The following is a 24,393-nucleotide window of genomic DNA, read 5'->3' as shown; positions in this document are numbered from 1 at the left end:
GTGCGCTCTGTCCCTGGCTGGCTTGGGCACCATCAGATGGGAGGTGTCTGCTGGAGGGTCCAACGGCTAGTGCAGCCTGGGAGCTGTCCACTCCTCAGCGGGCTCCCCACCACCATCCCTGCCGACGCCGCCATTTTGCATGGCTCAGGTCCGGCTCCTCCAGGGGGGACAGGCGGCTGGGCGCCCTCCCTTGTCAGATGAAACCCGGGCCCAGGGCTCTCTCGGGCTGATGAAAGGGTCATTGTGTGGCTCGGGCCGACCGCTGGCCCAAGACAAAACCTCCGTTTGTCCTCCGTCTCCAGCACGGGGCTGGGGGCCTCCCCTCGGGCTGGGCCCAGCGGCGCGGTGGGGGTGGGGACAGGTGCGCCCTCCTTCCATCCCCTCCTTTCTTCCTGCTCAGCGGCAGGGCCCCTCCTCGCGCCCCCCACCTAAGGCGGCCTTGCCCCTGACAGTGGCATGCTTGGGGCAGACCCAGTGCCATGGGAGGGGCTCTATGGGGCTGGGCAAGCACGTGCCTAGGGGAGGGGGCTGCTGGGGGCCTGCATGAGACCCGGACTCCTGTCCCGTGCCTCCTGGTGTCCAGGAGAATGGGAGACACCCAAAATGCAGTCCCCCATGCACTGGGCAGCCCAGGGCACTGGCCATGCTTGAGGGGTACCCAAGTGAGCATCCGGTGTAAGTGCACCCCATTGCTGCCCTGGAGGAACAGGCCCTGAAGGCTGCAGGCCCAGGGAGCAGCTTCCCTGCAGGGAGCTAGGACGTGTCCTGTCGTGGGGGTCCCTTTCTGCTGAGGCGCCAGGTCTCGGAACCTCTGAACTCGGAAAGAAGACAAGCACCACCTGACTGAGGGCTCTGCTGGTCTGTGTGTGTGCGCGCATGGGCGCGTAGGGTGGGGCACGGCCGGTGATGGGTCTGTGTGTGTGCGCATGGGCGCGTAGGGTGGGGCACAGCCGGTGATGGGTCTGTGTGTGTGCGCATGGGCGCGTAGGGTGGGGCACGGCCGGTGATGGGTCTGTGTGTGTGCGCATGGGCGCGTAGGGTGGGGCACGGCCGGTGATGGGTCTGTGTGTGTGCATGGGCGCGTAGGGTGGGGCACGGCCGGTGATGGGTCTGTGTGTGTGCATGGGCGCGTAGGGTGGGGCACGGCCGGTGATGGGTCTGTGTGTGTGTGTGCGTGCATGGGCGCGTAGGGTGGGGCACGGCCGGTGATGGGTCTGTGTGTGTGCGCGCATGGGCGCGTAGGGTGGGTCACAGCCGGTGATGGGTCTGTGTGTGCGCATGGGCGCGTAGGGTGGGGCACGGCCGGTGATGGGTCTGTGTGTGTGCGCATGGGCACGTAGGGTGGGTCACAGCCAGTGATGGGTCTGTGTGTGTGCGCATGGGCGCGTAGGGTGGGGCACGGCCGGTGATGGGTCTGTGTGTGTGCGCGCATGGGCGCGTAGGGTGGGGCACGGCCGGTGATGGGTCTGTGTGTGCGCATGGGCGCGTAGGGTGGGGCACGGCCGGTGATGGGTCTGTGTGTGTGCGCATGGGCGCGTAGGGTGGGGCACGGCCGGTGATGGGTCTGTGACACCCTTGGAAGCGTCTTTTCCTTCCCTGGCCTTGGTGTCTTGCCTGGGTGGGGGTCCAAAGTGCTCCCTCAGACCCCTCCTGTCCCCTCTGCCATTCCCACTGCCTCGAACTCGCTCCTCACCAGGAACAACGGAGAAAGAGACCTGCCCCGGTGGTACCCTCAGCAGGAGCCCCCAGCCTTGGGCAGGGTGTGGTCCCTCAGGACTCTGAAGAAGGTGCTAGGGGAGGGAATTCCTGGGTGAAGACTTGGGGACCTGAAAAGGGCCAGGGGCCCTGGGCACAGCTTACCCCAGCCCAACGCCTCTCCAAGTATCCTGGCTGGAGCTGCTGTTTGTCAGTGGTGGCAAGTGTCTTTCTTGCTGGCTCCAGGCTGACCAGACAGGCTACCATGCAGGTGGCAGCTGTGGGGACACCCTGAACCCCTCTTTTCATGTCCCAGTGTCCTCTCCAGCATCTTTAGGCACAAGGCAGGCCATGTACCAAGACGTGCCCTTCTGTAGGGAAGTCCTCCTTGTGGTCTAGCCTGATCCAAGAGCCGAGTTTGAGGTCAGCGCTGCTCAGAGCCCAGAGCGACCCTGGCTTCTCCTCAAGACCATGTATGGTGGAGATTCCTGCCAGTGGGATGGAGGTGGGCACCACAGCTGGGGATGGCATGGGGCGCCAGCACAGGCAGAACTCAGAGTTGGGACTAGGGGAGGCCGAGTGACTAGCTGGCAAAGCGTTGGAGCCTTTGGCCTTGACACTGCCCTTCTCAGAGCTGAGCAGGTGGGGACCAGGGGCCCGGCACCCCAGACACCTCCATCACTTCCTGAAATTGGTGTTTGTATGACTCCAGCCGGAGGCTGCGTCCGGAGTTCACCCTGCCCTGCAGCCTGTGGGGAGATAGCCACTGGCTGCCCGCTACCCACGGGGCTTGGCTTCTAACCCGGCTGCTCACTGTCCAAGGCTGCCAGGAAGGCCAAGGAGCTGGCCCCAGCCTGGCTAAATGCCAGCGGCGCCTGCCAGCTCCCTCCCACCTGTTCCACCTGCTGTCCGCCCATCCACCTGTTCTGAGAGCTCAGGTCGGCATCCTGGTCAGCCAGGCCTGCATGGCACCCCCGCAGCCGATGGAGCTAAGGGCTTCGGCTGGCTGTATGGGCTGGGGGTATCATCACTGTCCCTATCTATGAAAGACGAGCGACAGGCCTAGGAAAGGGTGTTGCTGGTCCCCGCCCCCCCCCCCCGAGTCTGGTGCAGAAAGGACCATGCTGGGAGGTAAGGAAGAGGGGAGGACTGAAGAGAGACCTAGGAAGGCTTCCCAGAGGAGGAGGCAGCACCAAGCTGGGTCTGGAATCCAGCTTGGCTGCTGGAAGAAACAGGCAAGGTGCCCTGGAGGGGAAGATCCAGTCCAGCATGGCCAGAACCTGCCCCTGCTGTGATGGACCCTAACAGCCAGGGGAGGTCAGAGGTCGGTGTCCTGAGGCTGTGGGGTCACGAGGTTCTGAGGTCAGTGTCCTGAGGCTGAGAACACCCCAGGAGTGGCTCACCCACCTGCACGGCACCCTCAGCCCTGCCCGCCACCTGCTTTCTCTCCAGGGTGGGGTCCCAGGACGCCAGGCCAGGAATGCCAGCTATGTGTGAAGGGTGGGAGGGCAGCCGCAGAGGACGCTCCACTCTCCTCCCAGGGAACACGGCGGGCGGCTAGCGGAGCGAAGCAGTGGCCTGGAAAGCTCACGGCGGGCTGAACCCATGGAAGAGCAGCCCGCCCACGGGTGAGGACTGCCCCCACCACAGACAGGCATACTGAGGCTGCACACGGCCACGCAGAACTGAAGCACAGGACCCCGCCCCCTGGAGCACCCTTTAGGATGTAGCATCAGGTACCTGGACCAGGACTTGCCCTTTGCTCTGCAGGTGGACAGGGCCTGGCTGTCTGCCGCCTGCTCTCCCAGCCCCCTCCTGCCCCCAGCTCTCCTGGGGTGTGGGGGGAGGCGTTTGCTCAGCCTCAATGATCTTACCTGTAAGGTTCAGCCTGAGGGTGCCCCCTCCCCGCCCACCGTAGGGATGGGTGCGGCTGGGTGGGGGCAGGTGGAATGAGCACCTACTCCTCTCCCCCCAGGCTCACAGCCCCCTTCAGGCCACAGGTCCTGATCCTCTGTTCTGGGACAAGAAAACGGAGGCAGCCTCAGGGTGGGCTCATGCTCCCCGCCTGGCCCCCAGTCCCAGCAGAGGGGAGGTGGGTTGGAATGGCCTCAGCCCTGTGCACCTGCTGACACAACTCTGCCGAGTCCTCCCTCTTCTGTGCTGCTCCACTCCGGCCCTGGAAGAGTCGGGGGACCCTGGCCAGGGCAGTGGCTGCTGGTGGCCAGTGGCCAGTTGAACCTCAGGGGCCTCTAGTTCTGCATGCTTCTCTTCCCCATGTGGCCTTTGGAATCTTTCAGGCCACTCCCGGCCCCAGGACCCTACTCTGTGCCCCAATGCTGACCTGGGCTCCTGACCCAGAGAAGGGCTTCCTAGGGCCCACCTGCAGGGGAGGCTGGTACAAGCAGCCCTGGGTGGGCGTTGGGAGCCAGCGCCACCCTCCAGGGATTTGCGAGGTACTTCCTGGACGAATGGACCCGGCGCGCCTCCCTGGCTGATCACAGATAATTAGAACATTCTTCAAATATTTCGGCAGAAGATGCCCAAGAGGGAAGAATTGCAAAGTGCCCCGGGCCAGAAGTGTGGGCTGCAGGAGCTCAGGTGGCTGGGAGCCTGGCCGGGGCCGCAGCTAGGGGCCAGAGGGCCAGGGGTCTGGCTCTGGGTTTGGCCATCTGGTCCCCACCCTCCAGAGAGCTGGGGGAGGGGGTCCTGTGCTCACTCACCCGGTGTAAGGTCGGGGCAAAGGTGCTCATTTCCAAGGTCAGCATAGCACCTGGCCAGCGGCTGGACGTTGAGGGTCCTGACCCTGAGGAATCGCTACTCAGAATGGCCTGCACTGGGGGGCGTGGGTGGAGAGGCCAAGGAGACCTCCCCAGGGAGGGGTCTGTGCGGTGGCGGGATCCATTGCAGGGAGGAGGAGGAGTGGGGCTGGGATCATGGGACTTGGGGGGTGCACAAAGTGATGAAGGGTGTGCACTGGGCCCCTTGTGGCTAACTTTTGTGTCCCTGGCTGGAATGGTCACTAAGGATCAGCCAGAGCCGGGGCTGGACAGTGGCCCGGCCTGGCAAGGGATGGGGAGGGTGGGCTGGGAAGTGAATGTGCTGTCTGGGGGTCCCCGGTCTGGCTCCTCTGGCTAAGGGAATAGGAGTACAAGGACCCACCCAGGTACTCCGGGAAGGGGTAGGGGATCCCAGGCCTTCCATGTTCCAGAGTCCCAGCTACTGAGGCCAGCCTCCAGAAGGTGCCAGGATCCCATACCTGCCCGAAGGTGTGCTGGCCTGGACCTTGCATTGGGGACATCAGGAGTATTGGGGTTCCCAGGCAGGGTAGGCTGCTCCAACCTGAAACCCAGGGTTAAAGGCAGGCTGAAGCAGAAGCCTCAGGACCGTGTTGGGAACGGGTAGGTATTCAGTGCCAGGAGAAGGGGGTGGGACCAGCCCTGGGCTGACGCACCTGTGTCCAGGCTGCGGTCTATGTGGTTTTTGCTGGGGATTCTGGGACCCTCGAGTGGAGGCTCCAGGCCCCCGGGGCATCCTCAGGACGTGGCAGAAGCTCCCTGTGGCCAGTCGAGGCTGTCCCATCACGAGTACCGCTGGGCCTGGACTGTTCATGCCAGTTTTCCCTTCTCCACTTTTCCTTTCTTTGGGAGACAAAGCTTTTCCACCATCTCTTTACTTCCTTAGTAATGGCTTTCAAGGCTGGGACTGCACCAAGCTGACGACGCAGGGCCCGGAACTCAATCTGGATCCGTGCATGGGTGGTAGGGCCCCATGTGATCAGCCACCCTAGGGATTAAAAGGAGCAGTAGCTGGACAGACTGCGAGCGGACCCATGTGCAACCAGGGCACCCCCCATGGCATCTCAGCCCCTTTGCCCAATGCCTGCTCCCTCTCTGACTGCTTAGATAGGAAAACACATCCTGTCTTGTGGCCAGCTGAGAGCCGGGACAGTCACGAAGGGTGCTTGAGGCGGCCTCAGTGGCCTCCCATGGGGCGGCTGGCCAGGACGGGGCATTGCTCTCCATGGCCCCAGGGCACAGCCCAAGTGACACCTGGCGCCCCTTTGCCAGCCTGGCCTGTGTGCCTGGCTGCTGAGGCTGGCCAAACGTTCCACGCCAAGATCGCTGTCCCGGTGTGTGTGTCTGGGCCACCTTCGTGTGCCCATTGGACTGTTGTAGGTTCCACGTTGATACCTGAAGGTCTGTTCCAGGCACAGTACACAGTGGGGGTCAGGCTGGGATCCAGCAGAAGCCTGGGCCTGTTTGGTACAGCTGTGTGACTAACCCTCATCCCCTGAGACACCTCGCAGCTCCTTCTATGCCCGTGTAGGGCCCACCTCAAACACGGCTGCGCCCCGGTGCAGGCTCCTGGTACAAGGACACAAGTGACCAACCCCTACCCCAGGCGCCAGGGACAGAAGGAACTGGGTGACTGGTGTGTCACCAGGAAGTGTTGGTGACAAGGCCCTGCTGGCCCTGTCCTCTCCCTGCCTCTGCAGCTCCTGTGCTGGGGAAATATGCTGTCCTCACCACGCTGTCCCTGGTTGCCCCTAACTTGGGAGCAACGAAGGGCCCTGGAGCCCAGGCCAGCGTCCTGCGCGTGCTCACAGTGCCAGGGTGGCCAAGTACCGCCAACACGGGGAAGTGACCCGGTCTGGCAGCCTGGGCAGCCTTCCTACCCGAAGCATGGTGGGTGTGTCCCAGCGGGGGATCGCTAACCCAGGCTCCAGGTGGACTCTGCTGCCCCCAACCTCAGGGTCCCCGGCCTGGCTCCTCTGGCTAAGGGTACAGGAGCACAAGGTCCCGCCAGGTACCCCGGGAATGGGTAGGGGATCCCAGGCTCTCCATGTCCCAGCAGCTGGCTTGCTGCCTTCCAGGCAGAGGGCCCAGGAGGGCCGGGCTGTGTGATGGGCAGCCCCTGTCTCCCTGAGCACCTGTTCTTTGCCCCAGGCAGGCACAGATGTACCACCTGGGAGTGACTGTTGGCTGGCTTGCTGTGTCTTGTAGGGAAGCCTGGCAGCACCTCAGTTGCTGTACGGTCACCTAGTGCTGTGTGTCTGTGCACTGACACACATGTGCATCTGAGCACTGACCACGTGGCTCAGGAGCTGAGAACACTGCCCTGCCCCTGCCCTAGGTTCCCTCTCTCCCAAGGAGAAGTGCTTGTCCCAGACCTGCTAGGCTGACACCTGCCTGCCCTTCCTGTGCCTGCAAGTGTGTGCTTTTGTTATTGTTTCATTGTTGTGCTTCATTGTCCATTCTGTTGCTGACTGTTGGTCGCCAGGGACTGTCAGCCCCCAGTTGTGCAAAATCCTTTGGGGCCATCTGCACCTGTCCCACCTGGGTGCAGTCCCCAGGTGAAGTCGCAGGCAGGAAAGGGGCCTGCAGAGTCGAGACAGTCAGTATTGGCCACAGCAGCTGGTTTCGGAATGGTTAGTGTGGGCAGAGGCACCTGGCCTCCCTGTGTCCCATGGTGGCAGTCAGCAGTGGCACCACTCATACATGCCTCATGGTGCAGGGACACATGGGTGGCATCACCCTAGCCCGCTACCTGCTCCTCATCGTGGCCTGTGACTCCTGGCTGAGGCACAGTAAGAAAGGCACGCAGGAAGAGTGGGCTCTGGGTCCTGGCCGGCCACCTCTGGCCCAACCTGCTCCTCCAGGACTCCAGTGGCGCCGGCTAACGCTGCTTCCAAGGCCTCTCCTTGCCACTGCTGGGTGGCACGGCAGCGGTGTCTTCCCCAAGGCATCCGCGCTACAGGCACGTGTTCTTGGGGGGCCGCCCTGCCCTGCCCTGCCTGATCTGGGGTGGCCTTGGCTCAGGTGCTTGGCGCTGCCCAGCAAGTGTCCTTTCCAGTCCCTGCTTACCTCTGGCTTGAACACAGCGCCAAGGGGCAGACAGAGAAGCGGGTGTGACTGTGGGGTCAGACCCCTCTTCTCTTTTCTGAGACCCTCCAGGGGCCGGCCTGGGGCCATGGGCAAGGAAAGTTTCCAGTCGCACAACCTGGCCCACCCTCTGGCATGTCGCCCACGTCCAGAGGGCCCTGCGCAGTGGATGAGCCCCAGCAGAATTTTCCATGGAAAACATCAGACGGCTGAGTTGCAGACGACCCCAAGCTTGCTTCTCTGGCTGTCCTGGGGCACCTGCCATCTGCCCTCTAGGCTGGCTGGGCAGTGTGGCCATGGCTTGGTAGGGTCAGGCTCGACCAGGGTGTGCCCTGGGAGAACTTCCTGAGGGAGGCAGACTGCAGTGGCTGCTACAGTCGCTGTTCCCGTGAGTGAGTGGCAGGGAGGGTCTGACACAAGCTGTGTTCTGTGGGCAGACGGTGCACAATAAGCATATGAGTTCTCTGATGCCCAGAGCAGAGCTGGAATTGTGCTGGCCGGCCTCAGCAGGTGGCATGTGCCTTGGGGCTCTGCTCTGCACACCAACAGAGGCGCAGCGCCACACCCTACTTCCCTCTGCGTGCGTGGTGAGGATGGGGCGAGACCCAGCAGAGGCCCAGTGGACTCGGGGCTATCACTGGAAAGCCCCCACATTTAAAGGGAGGCAACTTTAGAAATTGTTTCTAAATTAGCCATTGTGTCTGAATGTCAGGCCCTCCGAGCAGGGCCCCTGACACCTGAGTGTTGCCTAAACCCTTACACTGGCTGCCCGGGTAGTTATTGGAAGTCTGGCCCCTCACCCCATCAGCCACACACCTCAAGGACAACAGAGCCAGGCCCTTGTCCCGTTCCACTGGCCTCTCCCCTACATCTGGCCCAACCTTGGTGTGTAGACCGGATCTTCGAAAATTGTGGCACCTGCCACTTGAACCCTGGTGACACAGGCACTCCAGGGCACGTGGCGTCCCCACAGATGAGTTCCTCAGCTGTTCCTGTGGCCGCTCTGGACCCACTCTGCTGTCCCTCTACCCCGGGCCCTGGCGGTCACCATTCTGCTCTCTGTCGTAAGGGTTTGCATTGGCTCCACGACATCTCATGAACCAAACCTTGGACCATTTTCACAGCCACACGTGATCCTGCCGTGGGATGGGTCACATCTGCTTGTCCATTTGCCACTGGTCGTTGCTTCTAGAGCATTCCACTGCCCCACCAAGCCTGACGTGCCCCGTCTCTGGTGCTTCTAGGTGTAGCCGGAGGTGCCGCTGCTGGACGCCTCTCTCCCTTCCCATGTGCACGGCTGCATCCTGTCGCGTTCTCCTCAGTGCACGGGGGTGCCTGGCTGTTATCGTAGCAAAGCCACCCCATGGGGTGCCCTGGCTTCCCTTTGCCTTTCCCAAAGTCTCAGTGAAATGTGACTCCACCCCTGTGCCCGTGGCCAGTGCGTGCATCTTCATGAGAAACTTGGCATTTTTCTGTTGAGTTGTACTTCTTTCAGATGCAATTCTTTTTTTTTTTTGAACAGTTTTTTTTTAAAAAAGATTTATTTATTTTTATTGCAAAGTCAGATATACAGAGAGGAGGATAGACAGAGAGGAAGATCTTCCATCCAATGATTCACTCCCCAAGTGGTCGCAACGGTCGGTGCTACGCTGATCCAAAGCCAGGAGCCAGGAGCTTCTTCCAGGTCTCCCACACGGGTGCAGGGTCCCAAGGCTTTGGGCCGTCCTCTGGTGCTTTCCCAGGCCACAAGCAGGGAGCTGGATGGGAAGTGGAGCTGCCGGGATTGGAACTGGCGCCCATATGGGATCCTGGTGCGTTCAGGGTGAGGCCTTTAGCCGCTAGGCCACGCCGCCAGGCCCTCAGATGCAATTCTCTCTTACTTATTTTAAAGTTGGAGTTACAAAGAGAAAAGATGAGACAGAGAGATTCTCTGATTTGCTCCCCAAATGGCTGTAAGAGCCAGAGTTGGGCCAGGCCAAAACCAGAAGCCAGGAGTTCCGTATGGGTCTCCCATGTGGGTGCAGGTGCCCAAGCACTCGGGCCATCCTCTGCTGCTTTCCCAGACACATTAGCAGGGAACTGAGTCAGAAATGGAACAGCCGGAACACAAACTGGTGCCCATATGGAATACTGGCACCCTTGACCACAGCTTAATCCGCTGCACCACAGCGCTGGCCCCAGATGGAATTCTTGAATCTGATTTATTCCGACACAGGGGGATGCCAGGATGCAGCCCTGTCCAGAAGTTGCCCCTGCCCGTTGCTCCCTCCCAGTTGTAGGCAGAGGAACTTGTAGGGTCTCCAGGGCAGGGAGAGCTATGGGTGGTCCTGAGCAGGGGCTATACGGTCAGACTGGGTACTGGTGGGGTGGGTGGGTGGGACAAGCTAGCCCGTAATCTGCTCCTGGCCTGGGCTCTGTCTTGAGCCCTGCTTCCAGCAGGGGCAGCGGGGGACTTGGTGGGCAGGGCCTGCAGCAGGCATCTGGGGTAGGCAGTGTGGTGGCATGGTGGCCAGCGGAGGCCGCCCGTCCCCCCAGTTCCCAGGCTCGGTTTCCAGGAGCTACAATTACTCGGTTCTGAATTCCCCAGATTCCAGCCCAGTCCCGGCCCCACCCTCACACACGGGCTTCCTTCACCCCAGCCCAGGGCTTTTCTGCCCATTGTGCCCGTGGGAGACCCAGGGGGGTCCCAGCCAGATTAGCGGGTGGGGCGGTGGGCGGGCTGGGGATTGAGTGTCGGGCAGGCGCCCTGGCTGCAGCACGTGCTGCGGGCTTGGCCGCGTGGGGACTTTCCAGCTGGCTTTGGGTGCTCAGCTGCCCTGGAAAAACACTGACCAGTTTCTCCCAAGTTGGGTTGGCAGGCTGAGAGCAAAGGAGGCAGAAGGGGAAGTGGGGGTGCCCGGAGCCAGGGTTCCCTGGTGGTCTCCCCACACTGAGTGTTATTTGGGAGTGGATGCAGGTCCCCAGGTGGGTGGGAGCCTGGCCACATCCTCCCTCCGGTTTGCTGCCCTCCCTGCATGCTCGCCAGCCACCGTGGGAAACAGATGGCCAGTGCCCAGAGAACCCAGAAGATTCCCATTGGACTTGGCAATTCCGTTCCTAGGTGTGTGCCTGAGATGGAAAACGGGAACTGAAGCAAAACGTGTCCCTGCATGTTCAGGTTGCACAAGAGCCAACAGGTGCACAGCATCCGGGTGTCTGCCAGCAGCGAGGAGATAAGCAAAGCCAGACATAGGCAGGTGCTGGGCTGTTGTCCAGCCTGAACCAGGATGGGGACCAACTCGGGACGCAAGACTGAAGCCACCTTCTGAGGGGTACTAGCCGCGAGTGGGGCAGGAAGCAGGGCTGGGGTGGGGACAGAAGTAGGGAAGCGGTGGGCTGCCTGTTGGTGTGTGGCTTCGTCTGTGGGCCTGCACGTGGGCCTGAACTCACAGGACTTGGCTGATGTTTGTGGGCAAATTTCAAACTTGACTGAAAAAGCAAAGCTGAAATCCTGGCCAGAGTGAATGTGACAGGTGCGGCCGCCTGCCGGGGGCTGGGGGTGTTACACGGGAGCACCTGCTGTCCAGCACCCGGCAGGGCAACCTGCTGCTGCCCAAGAGGCCCCTGGGGGACAGGAACCAAAAGCATTGTCCCCGTCAGCTGGCATGGTGACTTAACACACCAATCCTTTGTCTATAAGTGCCGGTATCCCATTTGGGCACTGGTTCGTGTCCTGGCTCTCCCACTTCCAGTCCAGCTCCCTGCTTGTGGCCTGGGAAAGCAGTAAAGGACGGCCCAGAGCCTTGGGACCCTGCACCCATGTGGGAGACCTAGAGGAAGCTTCTGGCTCCTGGTTTCTGATTGGATCAGCTCTAGCCATTGCATCCACGTGGGGAGTGAACCAGGGGATGGAAGATCGTCTGTTTCTCCTTCTCTCCATAAACCCAATCTGCCTTTCAAACAAAAATGAATCTTAAAAAAGAAAAGGAAGAAGGAGGGACTGACTCCAGCAGTGGCCGCTGTGGGCAGTCTTTCTCGTGGTGCTTGTCGGTGCCATGCAGTGGTGCTGGGGGGCAAGGCAGGTGCTTCCTGCATTCACTTCATGGAGAAGCGGAATACAGCCCGTGGGCCTGGCTCCCCACAGGCAGCTTGCTCCTGGGGCATCGGGGGGCCGTGGGAGGGGGCAGGCAGGAGGAGCCCTAGCCGCCCGGGACTCCTGGTCCCAAAGCTCTGTGTGTCTGCTTCCAAGGTCCCGGACAGGCAGGCATGGCTTCCCCAGCGGTTTGCTTGGTCCCTGAGAGGCTGGGGAGGGGTGCCCGCTGCCCGCTTGGCCTCATGCCACTGTCTCTGTCTCGCTTTGCAGAGCGCTGTCATCCGTGGTGGCCTTGGGAGCCAACATCATCTGCAACAAGATTCCTGGCTTGGCCCCGCGGCAGCGTGCCATCTGCCAGAGCAGGCCGGACGCCATCATCGTCATCGGGGAGGGGGCACAGATGGGCATCAACGAGTGCCAGTACCAGTTCCGCTTTGGGCGCTGGAACTGCTCGGCCCTGGGCGAGAAGACTGTCTTTGGGCAGGAGCTCCGAGTAGGTAAGGGTGCCTCCAGACCAGCGTGGCCTCCCGGCTGGCATGACCTCTGGACCAGCGTGGCCTCTCAGTCGACGTGGCCTCTACTAGGCTGGCATGGCCTCCCAGCTGATGTGGCTTCTGGGCTAGCATGGCCTGGCATCAGGGCGGGGGGCCTAGGGCCCAGGTCATCCACTGGTTGCCTGTGGTCATGCCTCATTGCTGAGCGGAGGCAGCCTGGGCTTTGGGGACATGAGGCCGCAGGCTGGCAGCCTGGCAGGTGGGTGTTCTGGTGGTCAGGGAGAGAGTGGGAGAGAGTCACTCAAGGCATGGGGACCTTGCTGGCTATGCTGTCCCAGGGACCCCTCCTCACTGCCCAGCTGAGGAGACTGAGGCCGTGTTGGGGGTCTGCTCTGGATTTGAGCCCTGCCAGACCACTGTGGGGTCAGGTCTCATCCCTGGCTGAGAGCAGGTCCCCATGATGTGTGAATGTGGTGTTGGGGCTCCTGAGCCTCTCCTGGTACGTCAGATAGTAGGTTCCCTATGAACATGCCTGGGGGCGCACAGTGGGCTTCCAGCCCTGCACCCCATTGTGAGGGACAGTGTGGGGCAGTGGTGCCCAGCAGCAAGCCTGCAGGATGTCCAGCCCCAGGCACGGCGTGTTCTCATCCCGGAGTACATATGAGCCTGGCCTGCTGAACAGCCCCACTGCTGGGGCCCAGGCTGGCCCAGGCTCTGCAGGGCCTGGAATGCTGGCATGGGGCTGGGGGTGGCACTGGGGAAGCCCTAGGGGCCGCTTTGCGGTAAGCAGCCGTGGGTGGCACCTGGCGCAGCCAGGAGGGTGGCACCGCCCTCTCCCTGAGGCCCTGCCACCCAAGTGCAGCTGCCACGATCCAGGTGCCCGTCGGGCAGGGCGGTGCGGACACTCCCGCCCGCCGCGGTGTGGGGTATGTCATCCCAGGTGCCCACCTGCCTACTTGGCCCCCAGCCCCGAGGCGTCAGGCTCTGAGGCAGCTGGGAGCTCCCCTCTCCGAGAGCCCAGGGCTAGTGCTGGAAGGTGGGGGGTGCAGAGGGTGACAGCCTGCTCGCAGACGGTTGAGTGCTGGAGACCACACGACACGTGGGGCAAGGGTCCCCGTGGCCACCCAGCATCTCCCTGCGGCCAGGCCCCAGGTGGAGGGAGCCCCATGGCCACCTGCCCACAATGGTCATTCTGTATTCTTCCTTAGTGTCTTTGCTGGGCTGCAGTGGGTGGGTCTGTGGTTCCACTCACAGGGGAGGGAGGACCGGGTGCGGGGGGGGGGGCGGGGGGAGGTGACTTTTTTCCTGGAGGATTAAGCCACAGCCAGGGCCCCTGGGGTCCAGTTTCTTCCCTGCCCCTCTGCCCTTTCTCTAGTCTGAGACCCCGCCTGCAGGAAGCCCACCTGGATAGCTCAACCCATTGGGATGAGCAGGCCGGAGGCAGAGGCTTGGGTCCAGCTGTCCACACTTGCTGGCTGCATCTCCTGGCTTTCCTCCCATCTGCCACTTCTTGTCCTCCCAGGAATGACTGCCCCTCCTCCGTTTGTGCTTCCAGGCCCTGTACATGTCCTTGGCCCCGCCTCCTCCATGGCATCACAGCTGCGGGGGTGGGGAGTTGTCCCGCACCGCTGCAGCTCGGTACTCTCTAGCTGCTTAATTCGGCTGTGCCTGCACCTCTCTCCCGGACCATGGTCAGGGCAGGAGCGTGGGATCCGTTCCCACCCTGTGGCCACCGCTAGGCCTGCTTCTCTGGTCCTTGCCTTCAGCCACGTCTCCTCCAGTGCCCTTTACTGACACGTCAGTCCCTCCCTCCCGAACCTGCAGTAGCTCCCTACTCCCCCAGTGTGGACACCTTCGCCTGGCTGCCCCCTCTCGCGTTCCCCTTCATTCTGCTAGAAAGCAGAGCTCTTGCCACACGTGGCCCCTCTGTGCCTCCAGCCTTGGCTCCTGGGAGCCCCTCCCTCCTGCAGCTCCTCTCCTGGGGCCATCTCTCTCTCTCTTCTCCCCCCAGCTACCCACACCCCAGCAGAGTGGGTCTCCTCCAGGCTCTCCCTGTACGCCATGCTGGCCTGGGGTGGTGGATCTGGCTGCCCCGACAAGGCCCAGCACCAGATTGGTACAGCTGGCTGCAGGCCTGGCAGGCTGAGCTCAGCTGGCAGTGTATGCGTCACAAGCGGTCTGTGTAGGCTCTTGGCTCTGCCCAGGGGTGGCTGCAGCAGGAAGTGGGACTGCGACCTAGGGGTCCCGCACACAGGACAGAAGCTGGGAGCAGCCATGAAAGCCGTGGCAGAGGCCAAGGGGCCCAAGAGGGGACTGCTCTGGGTGGTCCCTGCCAGCAACCTTGGCTACGTCTCAGGGTGTACTCTGAGGACACCCCTACCCTTGCCCCATGCCCAGCTCCTGCAGTACCCACTGTATTTGTTGCGTGCTCCCAGGCCTAGGCCACCCAATACCCCCTGTTGGGTAGTTGATCCATGCTGGCCTCGCCCCAGGGCCCGATGGGTGCCAGCTGCTCAGCTCCGTCTGAGGGGTGGGTCGGTGCCAGCTCTGGCCTCCCTCCTCCACTGCCGTGGCCTCCCTCCCCTCCCTGTGCCTGGCAGCCTCTGGAGTCCCCACCCAGCCCTGTTTCTGCAGCAATGGGGCAGGGCTAGTGGCCCAGGCCCCTCCTTTCTTCTGGTGACTGGCAGCAGGCTTGAGTGGGAGTGGGACCCCCAGGAGGGCTTGGGGGCTGGGGGAGGCAGCAGAGCCAGAGTAGGGGCCCCTGGTATCCAGGACAGTCTGTTGGAGACTTGGGCCCTGGGGAGCAAAACGGGGAGTGTGTCACCAGATTGGTGACCTGGGAGAGCCACGGCGACCCAGGCCAGCCTGCAGGTGCGGCCACAGCAGGCAGGCACCAGGCCCCGGGAGCTGGAAGCCACAGGGGTTTTTTAGGAGCGGGCTGAGGGGAGGGGGCAGAGATGGGGCCCTCCCCATGCACCCCCAGCCACTGTGCCCTGCCCCTGAGCCGAATCCTGTGTGCATGGGGGCCTCCCCGCCCCCATGCTTCCCTGCTAACACCCCCCAGCTGCCAGAGGACGCTGTGCCCCACCCATCATGTGCCAACCTCAGACATGACCAGGCATAAGGGCCTCCCCTAATCTGCTCATGTGAGTTGCCTGGGGGACAGTGGCGCCGAGCGTGGTTGTGAGCTTGGCACGGGGCTGGGTTTGTGGGAGCCCCTTGTCACATGCAGGGGGGCCATAGCAGATGCCACATGAGGCGCTGTGGTCTAAGGGGTGTGGGGAGGCAAGAGAGGGTGGCCCAGGTACTGCGGGTTGTCCACCCCACCCAGCTGGTAGAGCAAGCCCAGCTGAGGGCCGAGGGCCGTGAGGCCCACGCTGGTGGCCACAGGTGAGCTCTGGGCATGGAGCTGCCCATGCAAGGGGAGTGTGGTGCCCTGAGAGCCTGCTGCAGGCTGTGGAAAGCATGCAGACACGCTCACCCTGCCGAATCACCTTTCTTCCTGGCCTTCTGGAAACGTTGGCCGACCCCTATATTTACCAGGGCTCCTGGGTGCTGCAGCTCTCACAGGGGCTGGCAGGTGCACCACATGGCTGGGTCAGGGCAGAGGGCACCTCTGGACCCAGCTTCTCCTGTGTGGCATAGGGCAATCACCGATCCTCTGACCGAAGACAGACGTTACGTGTCAGCCCCTGTGGCCCTTTAAGCTGCCTGCGTTGAGCGCCCGCTGTATGCCAGGCCTGGGGCCCGGAACATATCGACTGGAGCCAAACTGGGAAACACCGCTTGTTGGGGGCTCCAGCCTCGTGCCAGCCGCACCCCTGGGGTCTGTCTGGTGTGATCACCTACCCCACCACTGTACATGCGCGTCCCAGGCTCCAGCAGCCAGGGCCCTAGGACAAGTACAGCCTTGAGGGCCAGAATCAGAAAGGCCTTCCACTCCAGGGTGGTCTGGGACTTGTCCGGAATGCTGATGGAAAAAGGACCTGTGTGTGGGGGAGGCCAGTGGCCCAGTTCCTGCTGTGTGACCCTGTGTATAGCCTCGTGTCCTTGGTGGCTCAGTGTACCCACCTGCACCAGAACTGGGGGGCAGGAGGGCCTCCCCTTAGGCCGTACCTAGCTGCCCACTCCAGCAAAGGGCACAGAGCACTAGGTAGGCGAGACCCAGGCTCCGGGGGCCAGGCCCAGTGCCAGGAAGGAGCCTGCTCGGGTTCCGAGGCCCACACCCCGGGAGGCCAGCCTGCCGAGAATGGTTGTTCCAACCCCCTCCGCACCCAAGGGGGCGCAGAGGCTCAGAGGCCCAGGGATGAGGCAGCTTGGCCACCACACACAGGCTGCAGTCCTGGTGCAAGAGTCCAGGAGGGAGGCCGTGGCTCAGGGCAGTAGCGGTGGCTCTGAAAGGACCTGGCACTGTTGCTGCCCAGTGGGGGCACGACCCCTGGGAGGGCCGCCCTGGGTGGGAACAAAGGCCTGGTTGCGCGGGCGGCTGGCGTGTTGGGACCTGGTGTGGCTGCTCCCCGTGTTCTGTTTACGACAACAGCAGGAGGAGCTTGGTGGGGAGACACTGACTCAGCCGGCAGGCGGGGCCGGGCGCTGCCAAGGGACCTGGGCACCAGGGCACCCAGGGAAGCCAGGAAGGCTGGGCAGATGCATGCCAGGCAGAGGGCAAGATGCATACACTGCACACCCACACGCACCCATAGTGCTCAGCTGCACCTTCACACAGACCTAAATCTCACACACTCAGACACACAGACTTGTAGCCGCACATACACACACACACCCCTACAACCTCACAGACACACCTACTTCACACACACACACCTACAACCTCACACACACACCTACAGCCGCACACACACCTACAGCCACACACACACACACCCCTACAACCTCACAGACACAGACCTACAACCTCACACACACACCTACAGCCTCACACACACACACCTACAGCCATACACACACACAACTACAGCCTCACACACACACACCTATAGCCTCACACACACACACACCTACAGCCTCACACACACACACACCTACAGCCTCACACACACACCCCTACAGCCACACACACACACCCCTACAACCTCACAGACACAGACCTACAACCTCACACACACACCTACAGCCTCACACACACACAACTACAGCCTCACACACACACCTACTTCACACACACACCTACTTCACACACACACACCTACAGCCACACACACACCTACAGCCACACACACCCCTATAGCCTCACACACACACACACCCCTACAGCCTCACACACACCTACAGCCACACACACATACAGCCTCACACACACACACCTACAGCCACACACACACAACTACAGCCACACACACACAACTACAGCCACACACACACCCCTACAGCCTCACACACACACACCTACAGCCACACACACACACCTACAGCCTCACACACACACACACACACCCCTACAGCCTCTCACACATGAGCCAGACCCAGGCTGGGGGGCTGAGTCCCAGATTCCTCGTGCCTGTCCTTGTCCATCTGGGCTCCTGCAGGTGCCTCAGTGAGCCACGTGGCACATGGCAGCAGAGTGCAGACCCCGGAGCTGGCAGGGTGCCCCCCAAAGCTGGGGCCAGTGCTTCCTGGTGCAGTGCAAGGTATAGGCCTCCAGAGGGGAGACTGGGCAAGGCCTGGCACTGCTGGGTGTTCGAAGGGGGCAGTTCTGAGCTGCCTCAGACCCTGGGATGTCCTATGCCTCCTCACCACTTCCCCAAGACAACTGCTGCCCCTCCTGTGACAACAGAGAGCTCCCCACAGCTCCTGGGCGCCCAAGGTGGGTGGCCTCAGCTGGTCCCTACCTGGGTGGGGCAGTGTTAGCTAAGAGGGACCCTGCTCTCACCTGCTCTTGTGCCCAGCACAGGGCTGCCCATGCGGTTGGTGCCCAGTGGCTGCCCCTGGGATAGGCCTGACTTGAACCTGTGTGTTATCCTCAGCCTCCAGCGGAGTGGACAGCAGCTGGGACCTCTGGCCAGGATGCGTGCTCGTTCTGCCAGGCTCCTGCTCCTCTGGGCAGTGTTGGCTGGCAATGCCCAGGGCCTGCACACTGTCAGGTGCCAGGGACATGGGGACAGCACAGGCCCAGCCATGGGCAAGCTGGGAGGCAGCCAAGAGGTAGGCATTAGGGTAGGGATGCACGTGGCTTCAGGAGATCCTGGCTTAAGGTGGACTGTGCAATGAGCTGGGATGGAGGCAGATGGATCAACTGGGTCCTCTCCTGGCTAGGAATCTGGGAAGGCTGCCTGGAGGAGGAGGCACTGGAGCCAAATTTTGTACAGTCTTTAGGACTGGGGCCAACCCCAAAGACCAGCAAGTCCACAGGGATGTGGGCTGCATCCAGAAGGCCCAAGTTTCAGTTCCGGGGCAGGAGAGGAGAGACAGGGCCGAGACTTGCTCTCCCAACTCCGTTCCGGGAGCCAGTGAGGGCGCAGGGTGGAGAGTGTGGCCTGGCTGGTGGCTCGGCGAAGGAAGTCTGGTGCCTGCATCCCGGGCAGTTCAGGGGTCCTGAGCCAGGCTGGGGCATCAGGGGAAGAGACAGGGCCTGGCAACCTGGAATGAGGGTCAGGGAGGTGGCCACCAGGGGCCTGGGTGAACTTGTGAGCTCCTCCCAGCACCCCGTACCTGCCTGGGCCCCTGTTCCCTCTGTAAGGCCGGCAGAGGGGAGGGAGACGTGGTGTGGACCCCTCCCCCGGCCTCTCCCAGCACCCAGCTCTCCTCCAGCTGAGGCTCTTGGGAACAAGGTGATGAGCCGGGTAGCTGCTGGTGGGAGGCTCACTGCGTACACCTGCCATGGGGCAGCCCTGCCAGGCGGGCTCCATCTGTGGGAAGCTCGGAGCTGCTGGGGCCCTCACTGCGCTCCCCTGCTCTCCCCGCAGGGAGTCGCGAGGCCGCCTTCACCTATGCCATCACAGCGGCTGGCGTGGCCCACGCCGTCACGGCCGCCTGCAGCCAGGGCAACCTGAGTAACTGCGGCTGCGACCGAGAGAAGCAGGGTTACTACAAGCAAGCCGAGGGCTGGAAGTGGGGCGGCTGCTCGGCCGACGTGCGCTATGGCATCGACTTCTCCCGGCGCTTCGTGGACGCCCGCGAGATCAAGAAGAACGCACGGCGCCTCATGAACCTACACAACAACGAGGCGGGCCGGAAGGTGAGGGGGCTCCGGGAGGTGTGTGCTACTGCCCCATTGCGGAGACGTGAGCCCTGAGGCTCTGGAGGGTGCAATGTCCGGGCTGGGCCAGGCCAGGCTGGGAACCCCTGTAGCAGGCAGCCTCGGTTCAGGGCCCCTGGAGGAACCCAGGGACGAGGCTGTCCTAGCAGGCAGAAACTGGGAGCCAGGGCCCCCTAGGAGTAGCTATCTTCACGCTTGAGTGGGGGAGAGGGGGTGGGCCAGGCAGGGCCACACTGGGGAAGAAGTCACAGCCAGCCCAGCCACCAGCCCCGTGGGGAGATAAGGCCTACATACTGGCTGCGAGGAGCCAGGCGGCAAGATGGCGTGAGATAGGGCGGCCGGTGGAGTGGAACGCCTCGCGGGCCTACCTCCCTGGCCCCTGGTGGCTGCAGCCAGGGCCTCAGGGGAAGAGGAGTTGAAGAAGAACCTCTGTTCCACAGGCCTTGGCAGAGTCCGGCTGCCCTTTCCTTGTGCCAGGTGCCAGGCTGGCCACAGGGCAGGAGTCGGCAGACAACATGGGCCCGGCGGGTGGCGCCTGCGTGAGGTCTTCGGGGCTGCCCACGGGGCAGTGGGAGCCTGGGGGCCACAGGAGGGAGCCCTGAAGGACGTACTGGAGCTAGGAAGAGCAGGGGCGAGTGGGAGCCAGCCTGAGAGGACCCCGGGGCAGCTGTCTCCAGGCCCCGGACTGTGTCTGAAAGGGGCCTGGTGCAGTGGGCAGGCCCATGCACCCAAGGACATCCAGATGGCTCCCTGGATCAGGAGGTGAGGCTGAGCCTCCCAGGAGGTGAGTTCTGAGCAGGCACCTTCGCACACCTCCCCTCAGCCTCAGTGGAAGGACCTGCTTCACCCATCGTACGGATGAGGAAAGCTGAGGCCTAGGGGGATGGCAGAGCTGCTCAGACAGCCCCGAGCTGCAGTCACCGCTCCAAGGAGGATGCCTAATGGTGGCCTGGTGTGGACGGACCATCCAGGCAGGAACCAGGCTAGGTTCCTGGTGCGCAGGGCAGTGAGGCAGCCAGGCTGAGCGGGCAGCATGGAAAAGCCCTAATGGCCAGGCTGACTTCAGGCTTCCAGGCCACAGTGACACTGACCCCTCTGCCTTGCCTCTGGGCTCCCACGTGCGCACAGTGGGGCTCCCACGTGCGCACAGTGGGGCTCCCACGGCGTTCTCCCCGCTGCCCGCAAGGCCCAGCCCCTCCCACCCCTGCAGGGCCTTGGGCTCCCCATCTGCACCTCTGGCGTCACCCCACATTCTCCAGCCTGCTTTGGGAGAGACCCCAGCCTGGTGGTGGTGGTGGTGGTCTTCCCTCAGCAGCACCAGGTCCTCACAGGGTCGGGGACTGAGTGGTTGTTGTGGCCAGGACGGTGCCCCATCCCTGAGGACCAAGCTGTCTGGTGAGGCGAGTCTGCCAGGGAGAACGCTGCTATTGCCGGGCAGTCCGCCCTGTGAGGGGTTTGGGGTACACCTGCTGGAGCCTCCTCCTTTGCCGGGCGCTGGCTGGGGGAGGGCCGGCAGTTCTGGCCTCTGCGGCTCCCAGGCTCTGGCCTGGCTCAGCCCGAGTCCTCCCACGGCCCCTTTCCCTGGTCTCTGCTGATGTCACTTGTGACCACAGATGTCTGACTATAAGCAGGTGCATGGAGCCTGTTCCTGATGTGGTTCCCGCTGGTGGGTGGACACAGCCATGGCCGTTTGGCTACCCTGGGACCTGCTCAGCTGCTGCCCCTATGCTTATGTCCCCCAGTGCACACACTCAGGCCTGCGCTCACACAGCGTCCGCTGAGGTAATGCAGGTGCAAGTGACCTGCTAGGGCCAGTGGCCACTCTGCTGTCCCATGGGGTGGGGAGGGAGGCGACGCCTGGCCAGATGGACAGGAGACAGTGGCTTGACCCTGCTGGGGGTATGGGGCAGCGGTGGGACCAGCCCTGCAGCAGTAGCTGTCTGGAGGAGCTCGGGAGAGAGGGGGCAGCAAGGCCAGGAGCTCGACGTTTGCTAGGATCTGGCATAACCTTGACCTGACTCCCCAGGGGCACTTGGTGCCCAGAGCATGGACCGGCATGGGCCCAGCCAGTTCTCAGGGGGACGGCACTGCCCCCTGTATACACAGGCGGAGCCCTCCCTCAGCCCCGATGGGTGATTTCAGGGTGGGCAGGGCTGGTCTTGTTGCCCTGAGGTTCTGCCTGGCGCCACAGGTACAGAGGTGGCCCCAGTGCAGAGTGCTGCACGCCCCGCACAGGCGCTGGCTCAGGGACCCAGCCAAGCGAGGATGTGGCCCCTCGTTCTGCCCCGGCTTGGCTGCGTGGGGTCGGCCAGGCCTTGATGCTGACGGAGAGATAGGGGCCAGCGGAGGCAGGCGCTCAGGAGGGCGTAGCAGAGCTGCGAGGAGGTGCCTGTGGCAGGGACGCCCCAGCCCGATTAGCAGTCTGGAGGGCAGGAGGTGAGCACTCGGTTGGGGACTCTACAGTGCCCGGGACAGTGCCCGGTAAGACAGGGCATTGGGCAGGCAGTGTGACCAATACAGAACTTCCAAGCTAGAAGGAGACAGCCTCTGGGGCCAGCAGGGCCACGCAAAGATGACCGTGTGCGGGGCGGAGAGGAGGTCCGTGGGAGCCTTTTCCTGGGGGCCACCCTGGCCCAGCCCCGCCCCCCCAGCCGGATGCCCCTCAGCCCAGACGCCCAGTCCTGCAATGCCTGCTGGGAATCCTCCTCTAGCCCGTTCCCGGGGTGGGGGTGGCACCGGCCTCCCCCTGCGCCCCTAGCTCCAGCCCAGCCAGCCCCACCTTGGGCCGACTTCCTGTCCTCCCGTGTGGCCCAGCTCCAGTGCCTGGCTCACACTCGGGCTCCCGTCATCTAGCCACGCCCAACACAGGCCCCACCTGCTCCAGGAAGTCCCCTGCAGGTGCCCCCAGCACCACCTTCTCCCTGCTTCCCTACTGGCCCGTGAGGCCAGGGCTCCCCTCTGAGACCCAGGGACTCCCGTGCCCATGGCAGGCACCAGGGCACCGGCTGTTTCCTCTTGTTCTTCCACACCTTCCCTCGCTCATTTGTTTGTGCATTTGCTGGGGGAGTTCTTGTCTGGGACAGAGCTGGGGCCCACAGCAGGTGCCCCACGGCCTGCCCACCCTCTGGGGGGCAGAGGGTGGCTCAGTCGCCCTAAGGCGAGGCTGGCGGCGCCCCGACAGCTGACAAATGGCCCCTGCTGGTGCCGTGGGGCCACAGCTAATGATTTCCTATCTTTAATCAGACCCGGCTGGCAGGCGCTTTCGATCCGGGTAAATGAGTACCTGGGGTCAGGGCTGGCTCTGGGAATCAGCCTTCCGGGGCTGCGGAGGGAGGCCCAAGGACAGCACACAGCTGCACCCATGGAGGGCCTCGGTGGAGCCTCCTAGGGGCGTCCCCGCCAGGCCTTGCTGAGCCATGTGTGCCCTCGCCCCCATCCCCGCCAAGCACCTGGCTCTAGTGCCCCAGCTGTCTGTGAGTCTCCCACTGCTTGCCGGGGCCCATGCCAGGCGGGGCAGCAGGAGCAGTGGGGGATGCAAGGCCTCCCTTCCTGCCCTGCCCGGGCCTCCGTGTCCCGCTGTGTGCACCTGCTGCGGAGGGCAAGGCAGACCCCCTCGACAAGCTCCGCTGAGTCCTGAGGACTGCAGGAGACACCCGTTCCAGCAGTCTGTGTCTTATTTCATGAACTGGTTTGAAAAGCAGGTGATGGAGACAGACTCACAGAAAGATTCCCCCACATCTCTCCGCCCAGTGCCAGGCCAGAGCCACCTCTGGATGGCCATGACCTGAGCCCGCATCGGTTGCCTCCTAGGGTGCCCACCAGCAGGCAGCTGGAGTAAGGAGCAGGGCTGGACCTCCACCCCTGCCTGACATGGGGGATGGGCACCCGGGGGGAGGGGCATGGGAGTTGCAATGCACCTGCCTCCTGTTGAGTGACCCTGGAACCTGGGGCTCAGAGTGGGGACAGAGGGCAAGGCCTGTGTGGCTAGGCCAGACGCAGAGGCCCTGCCCGCCGTGACCCGCTCAGGGCAGCTCTGTTGTTGCCCACAGGTGCTAGAAGACCGCATGAAGCTGGAGTGTAAGTGCCACGGTGTGTCGGGCTCATGCACCACCAAGACGTGCTGGACCACGCTGCCCAAGTTCCGCGAGGTGGGCCACCTGCTGAAGGAGAAGTACAACGCGGCCGTGCAGGTGGAGGTGGTGCGTGCCAGCCGCCTGCGGCAGCCCACCTTCCTGCGTGTGAAGCAGCTGCGCAGCTACCAGAAGCCCATGGAGACGGACCTGGTGTACATCGAGAAGTCTCCCAACTACTGCGAGGAGGATGTGGCCACTGGTAGCGTCGGCACGCAGGGCCGCCTGTGCAACCGTACCTCGCCTGGCGCCGACGGCTGTGACACCATGTGCTGCGGCCGCGGCTACAACACTCACCAGTACACCAGGGTCTGGCAGTGCAACTGCAAGTTCCACTGGTGCTGCTTCGTCAAGTGCAACACCTGCAGTGAGCGCACCGAGGTGTTCACCTGCAAGTGAGGGCGGCCACGAGGGTCTGGGGTAGACTGCGGGACGGGGGCAGCGGGGCCCCGGCCCGCGCCCACAGCCTCTTCCCCAACCTACTGGCACCCCTCTACCCCTTCCACCTCCTCTCCTGGGCACACATGAAGCCCAAGCAGGTTCCTTCCTGTGTCTTGGGGAGTGCGACCCTCATAGTTGCCCAAGGGTTCCCGAGAGTAGAATGAGAGGCAAGACTGTGAGGCCCCCTCACCCGCTGGACCCTGGCCACGCCGGCCCCTGGCCACACCGGCCCCTGGCCACACCAGGCTCTGGCCTCGCTGGCCCCTGGCCACGCTAGCCCCTGGCCACACCAGGCCCTGACCACGCCGGCCCCTGGCCACACCAGGCCCTGACCACGCTAGCCCCTGGCCACACCAGGCCTTGGCCACACCAGGCCCTGACCACGCCGGCCCCTGGCCACACCAGGCTCTGGCCACGCCGGCCCCTGGCCACGCCAGCCCTTGGACACACCAGGCCCTGGCCA

The 24,393-nt window shown here is 63.2% G+C and overlaps 1 protein-coding gene across 2 annotated transcripts in view; it reads left to right on the top strand.

Moving 5' to 3' along the window:
* The window catches only part of WNT7B (Wnt family member 7B), a 31,034-nt gene extending 7,144 nt beyond the window's left edge, over positions 1-23,890 (top strand). For both annotated transcript variants that reach the window (XM_040991598.1, XM_040991590.1), the window contains exons 2-4: positions 11,920-12,146; positions 19,067-19,338; positions 23,409-23,890. In XM_040991598.1, the coding sequence (XP_040847532.1) occupies positions 11,920-12,146; positions 19,067-19,338; positions 23,409-23,888 (979 nt within the window). In that variant the 3' untranslated portion in view covers positions 23,889-23,890. The remainder of the gene's footprint in view (positions 1-11,919; positions 12,147-19,066; positions 19,339-23,408) is intronic.
* The last annotated feature ends 503 nt before the right edge of the window (positions 23,891-24,393 follow it).

This window comes from Ochotona curzoniae, unplaced genomic scaffold (genome assembly GCF_017591425.1).
Source record: "Ochotona curzoniae isolate NIBS_2020 unplaced genomic scaffold, NIBS_Ocur_1.0 contig_1014, whole genome shotgun sequence".
Lineage (NCBI taxonomy): Eukaryota > Metazoa > Chordata > Mammalia > Lagomorpha > Ochotonidae > Ochotona > Ochotona curzoniae.
The sequence above is the reverse complement of the archived record's forward strand: the minus strand, read 5'-3'. Positions and strand labels throughout refer to the sequence as shown.